Source organism: Pelophylax lessonae (assembly GCF_965119305.1).
Source record: "Pelophylax lessonae genome assembly, chromosome: 3".
Classification (NCBI taxonomy): Eukaryota; Metazoa; Chordata; class Amphibia; order Anura; family Ranidae; genus Pelophylax; species Pelophylax lessonae.
This window is the reverse complement of record NC_138770.1, coordinates 537,983,964-537,998,254: the sequence shown is the minus strand read 5'-3', so window position 1 is coordinate 537,998,254 and position 14,291 is coordinate 537,983,964. Positions and strand designations below refer to the sequence as shown.

Genomic DNA, 14,291 nt, shown 5'->3' with positions numbered 1-14,291 from the left:
GGTAAGTTAGATGAAGGTAGGGGGGGGCGAGATCCCAGGGGGGGGCAATCAGCAGTTCGTGAGCGCGGGTGGGATGAGAGGCTTCAGCTGCATCTTTCCGGGCAGCTCCTCACACAGCGTCAGCCTGCACATCGGTTTGGCGCCATAGACAGGCCCCTCCCTCCTCAACTTGGTCAAACTAAAATAAGTTCTAACACTTGAGAGCTTTTGGGTGACTCATCCTTTTTGAAGTTTTAACAGCATATACTGTGAATACGTAAGATTTTTATTAGGTAACTTCTACACTTGACCTTGAGTGCAAAAGGCATTTTATGCTGTATCCAATATCATGGCGCAGTAACGATTATGTATGCAGATAACACAGCAGAATGCTTACTGACCTTGTTTTATTTGACAGACTGTTTCGGCATGTAACCTCTCCACCAATGAGATCACTGCCATAACTAGCCATGTACGGTAAAAAAAATGCATTAGCAGCTAAGATATCAGAGCAAATATATCCAAACTTTTACATTACAAACAGTTTGTGTGATTCTTTGGCATTCCTATCTAGATTGTGGTTTAAATTTGTAGAAGGTCCTAATGTAAATAAAAGGAATGAGCAAAGTGAAAAGTATTAGGAAGCATACAGATTTTGACAGAAGACTACATTTCAGAAAATGTAAACTTGGGAAAAATAATTGCTAGTTGACTGCATTGTAAAAACAATGTTTTTATAAGTAGGATGGTCACTTACCTTAAGAAGGTCTGTTTGTAACTTTTTTAGAATCACTTCAAGTTGGTTTACTTTTCCAGTGAGTGAGGTGCTCTGCCTGCAAAAAAAACATGATATATATTCATAAATCAATCACATCAAATACATTTAGTAGGACTGCTGTGCTTTATCATCAGCTGAACCATAACAATTCCTAACCTAACCCCTTCAGCTACGGAAGGTTTACACCCCCCATGACTAGGCCATTTTTTTGTGATACGGTATTGCAGTAGTTTAACTAACAATTGCGTGGTTGTGCGACACTGTATCCAAACAAAGTTGATGTCCTTTTTTTATCCATAAATAGAGCTTTCTTTTAGTGGTAATTGATCACCTCTGTGTTTTTTATTTTTTGCGCTATAAACGAAAACATACAAACAATTTAAAAAATATATATATATATATTTTTTTTACTTTCTGACAGTAAACATAACCAATGAAAAAATGTCTTCATTTATTTAGGCCAATATGTATTTGATGTCCCTTTTTCCACAAATAGAGATTTCTTTTGGTGGTATTTGAATACCTCTACGGTTTTTATTTTTTACGCTATAAACAAAGAAAGATCGATAATTTTGAAAAAAAAAACAAAAAAATATATATATTTTTTCCTTTTTGCTATAAAACACACACAATAAAAAAAATGTAAAAAAAAAATCCAATTTCTTCATCAGTTTTGGCCAATTTGTATTCTGCTACATGTTTTTGGGTTTAAAAAAATCCCAATAAGCATATATATTGATTGGTTTGCGCAAAAGTTTTCGCATATTCAAACTATGAGATATTTTTATGGAGTTTTTATTCTTTTAAATTTTTACTAGTAATTGCGGTAATCAGCGACTTATAGCTGGACTGCGACATTGCGGCGGACAAATCGGACACGGGGTGACACCAATATGATCAGTGCTAAAAAATATGCACTGTCACTGTACTAATGACTCTAGCATCAGGGGCAATCAAAGGGTTAAATGTGTCCCTAGGGAGTGCTTTCTAACTGTGTTGGTGGTGCTTGTACTGTGAGAAGACAGAGATCCGTGTTCCTGCTTAGTAGAAACACCGGATCTCTTTCTTCCCTTGTCACAGAACGGCGATCTGCCTTGTTTACATAGGCAGACCGCTGTTCTGCCTCTATTGGGAATGATCATTGGGTCGCCCGGACCCGCTGATCGGCTCCTGCTGTGATTGGACAGTTGCCGTCAGCACACCTGCACACCACACCTGGAAATAACAAGCGAAATGCAGTTACATGATTTCGCCTGTAGCAGCCGCCGCCCCGCAGTATATGTACGTGGGGTCGTCGGCAACTGGTAAAATGATGCTTGAACAAACAAAAATGGCACACCATAATCCAAATTTGTACTCATTAGCAAATCATTAAAGTGGTTCTAAAGCCAGGACAGTTTTTATCTTAGCCCCCGTTCACATGCAAGCGATCCGACTTCGGGTGGCGACCTCCGAGGTCGCGGTGCTAGCAGCGCGCCGCGACCTCGGAGCGGCCGCCACGGACTTCATAACATTGAAGTCTATGGCGGTCGCCTCCTGGTCGCCCCAAAGAAGCTCCGGACCCTTTTTCTAAGTCGGAGCGACTTGTGTCGCTCCTATTGGAACGGGTCCGCAGCTTCCCTATGGGAGGCGACCTACGGCGACCTGTGAGGCGACCAGGTCGCCTCACAGGTCGCCTTAGTGTGAACGGGGGCTTAAAGTGGTTATAAAGTTTGGTTGTTTTTTAATAAAAAATAACAAACATGCCTATACTTACCTGCTCTGTGCAAGGGTTTTACACAGAGCAGCCCCAATCCTCTTCTTCTGTGGTTCCCCGCTGGGGCTCCAGGCCCCTCATTTTCATCGGGTGCCCCCACGGACAGCAGGACTCTGCCCGTGCCCCCCGCTCCCGTGTCAATGGATTTGATTGACAGCAGTGGGAGCCTATCAATCTGTCCAATGAGGAGAGAGACAGTGGTGGGAGCTGCTGCGCTTATGCACATCACTGAACCGGATAGGTTCAGGTAAGGAAAAGGGGGGGAAGGGGGGAGGAGGTATTGGGGGCAGCTGCAGCACGGAAGGATTTTCACCTGAATGTACAGATAGGTAAAACTTTTTTTTTTTTCATTTTGGCTAGAGTAAGGTAGGGTTTTAAAACCTGTAAATTTTATTTTTGCCTTTTTTTCTCCCAATGGGGAGCTTTACCTTTACTTCCTGTCCCATAGCCAAAACAGGAAGTGAGAGGAAATCCTTGCAAATTAAGGGAATCTCCCCCCCCCCCCCCCGCCCCCCGGCTCACCAGAACTAGTGTCCTCATTGGAAGATTTCCCCTCTAATACTTTTCTGCGGACAACCCAAAATTTTAGACTTTCTTTTAATTTTACTTTCAGTGATAATGGTTAACAGGACAAATAGTGAAGGGAAATCTCTCTAATGGGGACACAGACATCAATAAAAACTGAGAGATGTTCTAACCCTTCTGTCCTCTACCCAAAACTAAAAAAAAAAAAGTTATGCCTTTAGTTATAATTTAAAGTTTTAGAACCAATTTAATGCATTACCTGCATTACGGTAAAAAATGTCCCAGTATTTGTTTCCCTCCCTCAACCCCCCCCCCCATACTTACCTGAGTCCTCACTCAATCCAGCGCTGTGCCTGCTTTTGGTGGCTTTCTCCTCATAGGACAGAGAGACAGTAGTGGGAGCTATTGGCTCCTGCTAATGTCAATTAAATCCTGTGAAGAGGGAGTCTATGGACACACACAGCCCGGCTCAGGAGCAAGTCTACACATGTGCCCCCATAGGAAGTGGCTTGTTATGGTGATGGACAAAGAAGAGGAGAAACCAAGAGCACCTCCAGAAGAGGAGGTTCAGGGCCACTCTTTCTTAACCTTTACAGTCACTTTAAAATTGTTTTAAGATACAGCGAGCATAAGTCCTTAAAACTGTACACATTTTAGCAGAGTGCAATCACTGTACAGAAGGAGTAGCACTAGGGAGGGCCAGCGACAATGGTCTTTTGTTACTTCAGAATTTCTTTGTTTCTCATACAAGTATATAGGCAGGTGGATCTACTGCACCTGCAGTGAATTCTGAATCATCTCAGAAGCATCTCAAACTGATGTTAAAAGCATGCTGTATTTTCCATCAAAGCCCGTTAACACAGGCCCTAGGGGACAGCGATGCACACCATTTAGGCTCTTCTGCTTTGCAGAGTCCAAAGAACATGCTAAAAAGGGCAGAGCACAGGGGTGACCTCATCAGTTTGCTGCTGCTTTGAAACTGACCAATCAGCAGATCAGAGGAGAAAAAGTGGATTAAAAAGCAGAACTTCAGCAGCTATATCCCCCCCCCCCCCCTAGTTACTCGTGAAAATTGATAAATACAGCTTTTGTGAATACTAAACCCCTTGACCACACTTTTTTAGTTTCTGATATAAAACATATCCAATAAAATCTAATCTCTTCATTAATTTAGTTCAAAATGTATTTTGCTACATGTCTGGTAAAAAAAAAAAAAAAAAAAAATCCCAATAAGTGTATATTAATTGATTTGTGTGACAGTTATAGCGTCTACAAACTTTGGTATATATACTAGAATTTACGCAGCTATAGATGCTTTACCGGTAATGGCGGTGATCAGTGACTTATAGTGAGACTGTGATAGTGTGGTGAGCAATCTGGCACTAACAGACACTGGCTGGGAGGGTCACTAACTGACTAAGTGACACTGATTAATAAACAGAGAAAAAAGGTCCCTCCTACTGTATGTGTAACTAATAATATTTTCACCCTGCAGCTGCCATCAGTTTTTGGAAATTCCAAAATTAAATGCAAATAATTAATTAATAATTGCTACAGTGCACCAGATCACATATATATATAAGTGAACTGACACTCCGGGTAGGGGGCACGCATGTGCGCCGTCTGCGGCTCGCTCCTGCTGTGATTACACACAGTGGAACCTGATTGGCGGGTGTACGGTACCCGATGTCCTCTAGCACCCGCCGATTGTTAGACAGAGAGGCAGAATGGTGACCTGCCTATGTAAACAAAAGGCGATCTGCCTATGTAAACAAGGTAGATCGCCGTTCTGACAGGAGGGAAGAGAGGGAATTTGTGTCCCTGTAAAGCAGGAAATAAATTCCATGTCTTTCCCTAGTAAAAGCACCTCACACAGTGTAGTAAAACACTGGCTAGGCACACAGTTAACTCTTTGATTAACCCTGATGTTAACTCCTTCCCAGCCAATGTCATTTAGTACAGTGACAGTGCATATTTTTCAGCACTGATCACTGTATTAGGGCCACTGGTTTCAAAAAGTGTCAAAAGTGTCAGTTAGTGTCAGAATGTCCACCGCAATATCGAAGGCCTGCTATAAGTCACTGATTGCCACCATTACTAGTAAAAAAATAAATAAATAAATAAATAAATAAAACTATCCTAAAGTCTGTAAACGCTATAACTTTTGCGCAAACCAATCTATATACGCTTATTGGGATTTTTTTTTTTTTTTACCAAAATATGTAGCAAAATACATATTGGCCTAAATAAATGAAGACATTTTTTCATTGGTTACGTTTAATGTCAGAAAGTAAAAAATATTGTGTTTTTTTTTTTTTTTTAAAATTGTCAGTCTGTGTTTGTTTATAGCGCAAAAAATAAAAAACATAAAGGTGATGAAGTACCACCAAAAGAAAGCTCTAATTGTGGGGAAAAAAAGTATAAACATTTTGTTTGGGTACAGCGTCGCGTGACTGCGCAATTGTCAGTTAAATTTAGGCAGTGCCGTATCGCAATAAATGGCTTGGTCATACGGGGGGGGGGGGTAAATCTTCCAGAGATCAAGTGGTTAATGTAAAATTTTCATTTCTTTGAGTTGATTTGTTTTTGTATCTTTTGTAAGCAATTTAAAGAAGCTTCACTGCAATATACTCTCAAGGTCAGATCAATATTATTTTTATCTGTTGCTGCGGGGCCCTTAAATGACGTCCGGCCCATAGGCCGGTTGCTTATTCTGCCTATTTGGTAACCTTTTTTTTTAAAAGTTGATGGCTACACTGGACTGACCTATCCACCTGTGGGTGGGTGGTAGGTGAGAGAGGGCCACTTGGGGGAATTTACTCCCACTCAATCTGGCCCGACTGGATGAAAAAATGCAGTGGACCCCTGTTAAGGGTTGTTTGGTAATCTGGCACGTAGCACACTGAACAGTCCGAATGGGTATTAGTATCAGTGAGGAAGGAAAAACTGAGAAAACTCTCCCTGCTGCCTGCAACTGACCCGGAAGACATCATACCCCTAAAATGTCTTTCTTAGACAGACATATAGATATTGTGAAAACGAAAACTAATTGAGTAAATACAAAGCAAAAATGAAAGGAAAACCTATGAGAAAAGGACAGGTGTGGATTTCTTTTCTTTTTTTTTTTTTTTTAAATCATATCATTTTGTTTATAGCAATTATTTTTAATATAACACACATACAAAACCACCACAATACCAACAAACAAATATAAGTACATAACAAAATAAATCACAGTTTCAAAATATACCCAACCTTGGTTCTCTCTAGAAAAAAAAAAGCATATCTGCATTTCTTTTTTCCCCCTCCTCCATCTAAAATAATTTACACTTACATATCACAAATTGCAAACAAATAAAACATATACGTAAGTCCATTGGTGCCAAAACAGATGTCTGAAGCCTATCTGACAAGATATTTTGAATTGTATTCAGAGCTCTCTTGTCTTAAAAGGTCATATGCTCTCATTTCAAATGAACTTTTGATACCCACACCCTCACTGTCAGCGGATGTGGCAAAATCCACTTCTGTGCAATCAATTTTCTAGCAAGAAAATATTCTATTGATCCACAATCTCAAATTGGTTTGCCTTTCTGGAAAATGTAAGTACCCAAGAAGTCACATATATGGATTGCATGCAATATTTGTTTTAAAATAAAATTAATGTGTTGTACTGCTTCCTTCGAAGATTGAACCAACTTACAGCGGTAATAAACCTAAAAACAAAAATTAAATATATTGTAGCCTACCAAAATGTAAATGTGGTGGCGGAATTAGTTTTCCCTTTTTTAGGTTTTTTTCCTTTATTTTTCAAATGGTTATCCTCGCCAGTAACAAAATTCTTGTCTTAAGCCAACTAGACGGTTTGAATCTCGGACAGTTCAGCAAAAGATGGTTTTTCCTTTTAGGATAAAGTTTTTACATAATAAATAAAAGATGACCATTGTAAGCACCATTGTTAATGTTACATGGTTTTGTCTCAACCCTCTCTCTAACGGACACTTTTGCTGGACAGCTTGGCTGGTTATTGGTGTGATCCACAGGTAAAAAAGAAAATGAATACAGCCATTATATTTAGGGATTGTTAAACTGCAATATCATACATTTTTGTGTTTGGGTTTAATACTGCTTTAAAGCATCTCCAAAAAGATAACTCTGGGCTTAAAGAGGAGTTCCAGCCTGTAAAAAAAAATTAAAAGTCAGCAGCTACAAATACTGTAGCTGCTGACTATTAATATAAAGACACTTACCTGTCGAGGGACCCCGAAATGTCAGCAACCAGGCTCTGGGTGCAGGTGCCAACATCTTCACCAAGGGAAACAGGAAGCGAAACCTTGTGGCTTCACAGCCTGTTTCCCACTGCACATGCGCGAGTTACACTGCGCTTTCTGAATGGTCCTGCTGTCTTCTGGGACTTGTATGTCTCCCAGAAGGCAGCGGGGGAGAAGGAGGAGGGGCCAGAAAGTTAGTAGATCACCGCACAACGACTGCAGCGATTTTACCCGGAAGTGGGAGCGGGTACCTGGTTTTGACAGGTATTCGCTCCCCCCTCCCACCCGAAAGGTGTCAAATGTGGCAGCGGAGGGGGGGAGGAAACAAACAAGTGGAGCTTCCCTTTTTGGTTGGAGCTCTGCTTTAGGCATAACAAGTTATCTTGCAGACATGCTCTACATAGAGTATGGGGCCCTATATGTCCTAAGATTGATAAATAACTGGGATAGTCTCTCTGTGAAGTTGATAACAAGACAAAGGGAAGCCTATGTGGATTTCTGATTAGGCACTGAAGGCCCATACTTATGAGATCCAATGCAGAGGGGGTGCCTGATATGATATGAGTATTTCCATTCTCCCTTCTTTTTGATGATGTCCCTTCTATTTGAGCCAACCCCATCCTAATCATATGCTTTGTTATTTTCACAACATGGGCTGGTAATACCTGATCTATATCCGTATTTTTCTTCTCTGCTGCTTCACCATACCACTGTATTTTGCTTGACAGGATTTGCAACCAGATGCAAACATCCCTAGTTCCTCATGAGCTAACAGATATTTGTCGAAAAAAGGGGAGGGTGGAGGGGGCTAGGTGGTGGTTATGTCTCACCAGCTGGTTCTATGCGAAGCATGTAGGTTTGTGCATATAGTTCCAAAAACATTTTGGAACTACAACATTGTATATTGATTTAACTAAAGCTTTCCATAGACTAGATGACAGACGCCCAATTTGTCCAGTTTTGGTTTCATGTCCCTGGGTTTCTTGCAGAAAAGCCACAAGTTCATGTTAATGAGAAACAATAGGGTTATTAAATCTTCCTTATTCCTTCTGCTGCATGTGTTCTCTCTCCCCACCACTGAAATTTTAGGTAGGATTGTTGTGCAGTGCTTTTTTACAGAGCCTTAACCTAGAGGTTGTCAAGATTATGCCCACTGGTGTTATCAAGCCCAAAAATCTATAGATAATGTAGTACTGTCCCCGTAGGACTTGCTGTATGATGACTTTTTGGGGCTCCTCTGATTGCCTGCAGACAGTCATTTTGGGACAGTTCAGGGGTTTTGGTTTTATATTTAATGTGGAACTTGGATAGGCGAAGGGAATACTCCAACTGGAACTATTTACAGTTGATAAGGACAACTCTCTTTTGGTCTCACCAGGTTATTTGTGGTAGCAGACACATTACTTTAACCATACTGCAACGTGTATGGAGGAATTAAGTCTTCTTACTCTCTCTAGCAGCAGACTTGATGCAACTACATTATCTTCAGGACACTCTCTAGCATCCCCTTGACTGACAAACGCCAACTGACTCTTCTAGCTGAAGGGATGGCCCTCTCAGGACAGGGCCCATGACACAGATCTGTACTTACTGTGGGCAGAATCAGATCCTTTCCAGTGTCTCCCTTCCAGTCAGCTCTACTGGACCTCTGGGTTCAGCTCCTCTCTGAGTCTCAGGCCCTCAGGTCAACCACCTGAGGCTGCATGGCAACTTCTACAGAGGAGGCGCAGCCGCCTCCTCCCTCCGGGACTCCGCTCTACAGCTGAAAGACCCCGAGCACATGTGACCTTGGCATTTATACAGTATCTCAGCATGCACTTTCCTGTGCCAAACATGAGGGCTGTACTAAATACCTGTGCACTCATTTGTCAGTTTTCCTTCCACTGTCCAATATGCCTCCTAATTGGACCAGTGTGAAACACTTCAGAAAAACTGAGCTGCACCTGAACACCATGAGCAGACCTTACTAGCAGAAAAGATTCAAAACTATACTCTCTCTCTCTCTAGCACCTACCTAGGAGGGTGCTAAAGTAACATAAGAAGTTACACACAATAGGGATGATTTACTAAAGACAAATAGGCTGTTCCCTTTACAAGGGAAGTTGAACTTTGTAAAATCTTTCCCCAGACGTTAGGGAATGAGGTGATGCTCTACCGACTTCCATCACCCAATCAAGTGAAAACAAAAATGCAGTTTTTTTTTTTTTTCCTTGTGCGTAGATGGGTATTTATTGCAAAGCGAAATTTCACTACCTTCGCTTAGCTAAGAGGAAGCTGGCCCTTGCATGGTGCAGCTTTCCTTGCAAAGTAAACACCCTTTTTCCCCTAAAATCAACCCCAATGTCTCTTAAATGAGACCACACGCTACTGACCTATTATGACCTTAAATGCATTGAACTGTAAATTCCTTTTTGTGTTTATAATGCATATGCTTAGGTAGCTGTTCACAAACACATTTGAGCACTTATTATTTAGTTGAAATGAAAAAGCTTGCATCTAATGGGGATCAATACTCCAGAACCTGTGCAGATGAAACACTTTGGTTCAATTTATCAATAAAATGTATGCATTGCAACTGCTGTTCAAAACTTTTAACAAAATTCTTTATATCACTTTTTATATCTATTTGAATGGCCTTGTTCGTTCAGGTTAAATATAATATACACCTGTCAGTTTCTATTATACAGACAGCTGGTGACAAACATACTGTAACAATATCTATAGGAAACACATTCTGGAATATGTCAAAGCCTAATGAATAGTGATGTAGCAAAATCCTGCTTCAAAGAACAATTTTGAAGCCTGTGAGGTATTCTTTATTTCAAGTCTTAAACATTTTTTGACTACACACAGCCCAATCACTGTTTAAAAACATACTAAAGAGATACTGTATTATATGCTGCAGATATGAAACAACTTTTTTATGTGGGCATAATGAATTCAGCCTTTTATCCCAAGACATTATTAAATATTCAAAGGGCCACTTCTCATTTTAGTAGGACTTGCATAAATATATACAATCTAAAGCCCTGGTGCTCAACCCTAGGCCCTTTGGCACTTATTGTGCAGCCGTTTGGGCCCCTACAGACAGTAGTCTTTCCCAAACCTAGATGCTTGTTCAGGAAAATTTTCTTTAATATTGGTTCTAGTAGTTAAATATTTGGAATATTTCAAACTATCTTACGTTTTTCTTTTCATGGATACTTTATAATATATCTTTTAATTTTTAAGGGGCTGTAGGAAGCACAAATGTGGGAGGAATGATTTGCAAATGGGCTGTAATAGCAGTGATGTCTAGCGGTCTTATATAGTCTGCCTCTAGTCTATAAGAGTCTCGTAAAGCATGTCCCCTGTTTTTAATAAATCATATTGCATATTCATTGTCTCTGACCATCTCCTATAGCAGGGATCTCCAAACTATGGCTCTCTATCTGTTGCGGAACTACACATCACATGAGGCATTGTAAAACTCTACATTCACAGACATGACTAGGCATGATGGGAATTATAGTTCCTGAACAACTGGAGGCCCATAGTTTGGAGACCCCTGTCCTATAGCATCCCCAAAGTTTGAATCTTCTGTTGCATGTCTGCAGCCTATAAACATCTCCTGTTGCATGTCTGCAGTTTATGACCATATCTTGTAGCAAGACCATCGTTTTTGACCACATGGAAAGCTTTGTTTAGCTTAATATTCATGGAATTTTATGTGCGTCCCATGTGGCTGCCCTTGAGGTCCCCTGTGTCAAGTTAACCACCACTGCTCTAAAACAGGGATTCCCAAACTACGGCACCCTACAGCTGTTGCAGAACTACACATCCCATGAGGCATTGTAAAACTCTGACATTCACATACATGACTAGGCATGATGGGAATTGTAGTTCCTGAACATCTGCAGGGCCGTAGTTTGGGAATTCCTGCTCTAAAGGATTATATCCTGTTCACACTTATGTGATATAAATTGAGCTATATCTCACAGCAATGCACTGCAGACAAACAAAACATTATTTTCAACCATGCTTGTTCAGATATTTATGATGATCGCTGAACAACTTTAAATAGGAAATTGCAATCTAGAAAAAAAGTTATTACTACACCAAAGGACTGTAGAAAACCTCTTCCTTTATTGTATAGAAAAAGGATACTTATGCAATTCATACTGACACCCTTTAAGAAAACACCTGTATGTAAAAAACATGAATGAGCATAAATCCTGTTCCCATACATTATAAGAAGAAGTCCATTTGGTATAGCTCCCAGCTGTCCCTCATTTCTAGGGAGTGTCCCACTTTTCAAATGAAATCCCTCTGTCCCTCTTTCCCTATTTTTACCTTGTTTCTGGTTTAGAAGTATAGATAAGTAAGGGAGGCTTATACCCTTGACAGTTTTTCCTTGCCATCTGTGTCCCATTGGGGAGATTTTCCTTAATTTCCTGTCCCATAACTTAAACAGGAAGTTAGAGAAAATCCTGCAAATTAAAGAAGAGCTCCAGTCTCCTCCCCAAAAAATAAAAGTCAGCAGCTAAAAATACTGTAGTTGCTGACTTTTAAGATAAGGACACTTACCTGCCCTCACCAGCGCTGTCCTCACCCAAGCCGATTCTTCAATCGGCTTTGGGTGCAGGCGGCGGCATCTTCGCTAAGGAAAACTGGCAGTGAGGCCTTGCGGCTTCACAGCTACAGCTAGCTTCCCACTGTGCGTGTGCGAGTTACGCTGCAATTTTTTATTGGTCCCACAATCTTCTATGACCTGTAATGTATCCCAGAAGGCTGCAAGGTAAGGAGGGGAGACGAACTTCCTCTCAAATCGATCTGACCGGAAGTGGGGAATGGGTACCTGTCAAAATCAGGTACCCACTCCCCTCCCCCTTATATTGACGCACATCCCCATGTATGTTTACAGGGATGTACGCCCTGGACACAGTCTGCATTCGGTGCATACACCCAGTCTCTGTATACAAGTACGCTGGTATGCTTGCAAATATGCATTACCCCCCGAATAATACTTGGTTCCCTGTTAACTAAAGAGGGCAGTGCTAGGGGGCGTGGCTAGCCGGACATGTAAGCGGACGTGTTTTTGGCGGCTCTGAGCTCCCCTTGCTGCAATCTTGCTCCATCCTTCGGCTCCTACGCTCCTTTATTGAATCTTTTTGCAGCGGGCGATTGGTACCTTGCTCTGGGCGCCTCCGGTCGGTGTCTTGGTGAATGGGAAAGCGGAGAAAGCAGCCTCCGGCCAAGATGAGCGTTACCACCCGGTCCTGTCAAGATGGCCGCCTCTCCATCATGCCTCTGCCTTCCCCAGCCTCCACCCCGGACCTGTTTGGGGAAGCATCCGGAGCATCACCGCCGCCCTCGCCGGGTGCATCCGCTCCCCCGGAGCTCCTCTCTCAGACGTCTCCCAGCATGGATGGGATGGATGACGATCCGGTGCGGGAACCCACGCTTAAGGATGTACTGCAGGCCCTCAAGGTAAACCATTCTGACCTTATGGGGAAGGTGGAGGAGCTAAAATTAGACATCACTATTATGCGCCAGGACATGTGTAAGGTCCGGGACCGGGTCACGGAAACTGAGCGTCACATTAGTGATTTGGAGGACACTGTCCACCCCATGGTCCCTGACCTTAAACAGTGCGGGAAGAGACTTAAAGAGGTTGAAGACAAGATGGATGATTTGGAAAACCGCCTACGCCACAACAACGCTCGGCTGGTGGGGCTGCCAGAGTGGGTTGAGGGGTCTGACCCTGTGTCCTTCCTGGAAAGCTGGTTCCAGGAGGAGTTTGGCCAGAATTCCTTGTCCTCATGCTTTGTTATTGAGCGGGCTCACAGGGTTCCGGGTAGGCCTCTCCCTGTGGGTAGCCCCCCCCCCGCACTGTAATAATCCGCTTGTTAAATTACAGGGACAGAGACTCTATCCTTCGTTCTGCTAGACTCAAGGGGAACCTGAAGATTAATAATGCGGTTTTAATAATCCTTTACCCGGATTACTCTCCTGCGGTCTGCACCCTGTGGGCTAAATATCAACAGGCTAAGCAAATGCTCCGGGAGAGGGCTATGCAATACTCCATGATGTTCCCTGCTACCCTTCGAGTCACACATCAGGATAAGGCAAATTTTTTCCAGTCTCCTGCTGCTGTTATTTCATGGTTGGAGTCCTTACCTCACCAAGGTCGAGCTCCTGGAAACCGTACCCCTGTGACCTGAACTGTCTCCTGAACTGTGGCTGATGATTCGGTTCGGTATTAAGATGGCCGTCGCCCGACAAGGAACTTTTGCTGCATGTGGAGTGTGGTGATGCCATGCTGCCCTGTTGTGAGGGGAACACCCCCTCTGAGTTTTTTGGGGCTGCCTTGTATTGCTCCTTGCATATATTTTTTCCCCCCTCTTTTTTCTATTGGTAACTGAGTACTTTACTTGTTGCTTACAGTGGGCATTGCCCAGTTTGGACTTTGCCAGCTGACCCTGGCTGGCCACGTCCTTCGCTTCTAGATAGTTTTACGGTTTTGGGATAAAGCACGCGCCTTGTTTTGTTTATCTTTTGGGCGTCTGGGCAGGGGATTCTGAGGGGTTATTTTGTTTTTTCCCCCCTCCCCTTCCTTTTTCCTCCTTGGTCAATTTTTGCCGAGGGGCCAGGGCTGTTTTTTTTTTTTTCGCTCTGTCCCCCCTGCGCCATATGTCCTTGTCTTCTTGTTGGTTGTGTGTGTGTGTTGTATGCCTGTGTGTGACTGCTTTTCTGTTGCCTTCCTCTGCCCTCGGGGCTTTGCAGCTGTGTCGGGGGATACTGTTATTTGGGGCTCCCGCCCCGTCGTTACCTTTCCGCACCTTTTCCCATGTCACGGGTCACGTATGTCTCCTGGAACGTAAGGGGCCTTAACTATAAATTTAAGAGGGCCATGTTATTTGATTTTCTGAAGAGCCATAAGCCGCATGTCCTGTGTTTGCAGGAGATGCATCTGACCGGCTCTCGCACCCGTGCGCTGCAC

General features: G+C 42.6%; 1 protein-coding gene across 3 annotated transcripts in view; it reads right to left on the bottom strand.

Annotated features, from left to right (window-relative positions):
• Window positions 1-14,291, bottom strand: part of SIPA1L2 (signal induced proliferation associated 1 like 2) — a 601,890-nt gene that overhangs the window by 229,177 nt on the left and 358,422 nt on the right. For all 3 annotated transcript variants that reach the window (XM_082249126.1, XM_082249125.1, XM_082249127.1), the window contains one exon: window positions 737-812. In XM_082249126.1, the coding sequence (XP_082105252.1) occupies window positions 737-812 (76 nt within the window). The remainder of the gene's footprint in view (window positions 1-736; window positions 813-14,291) is intronic.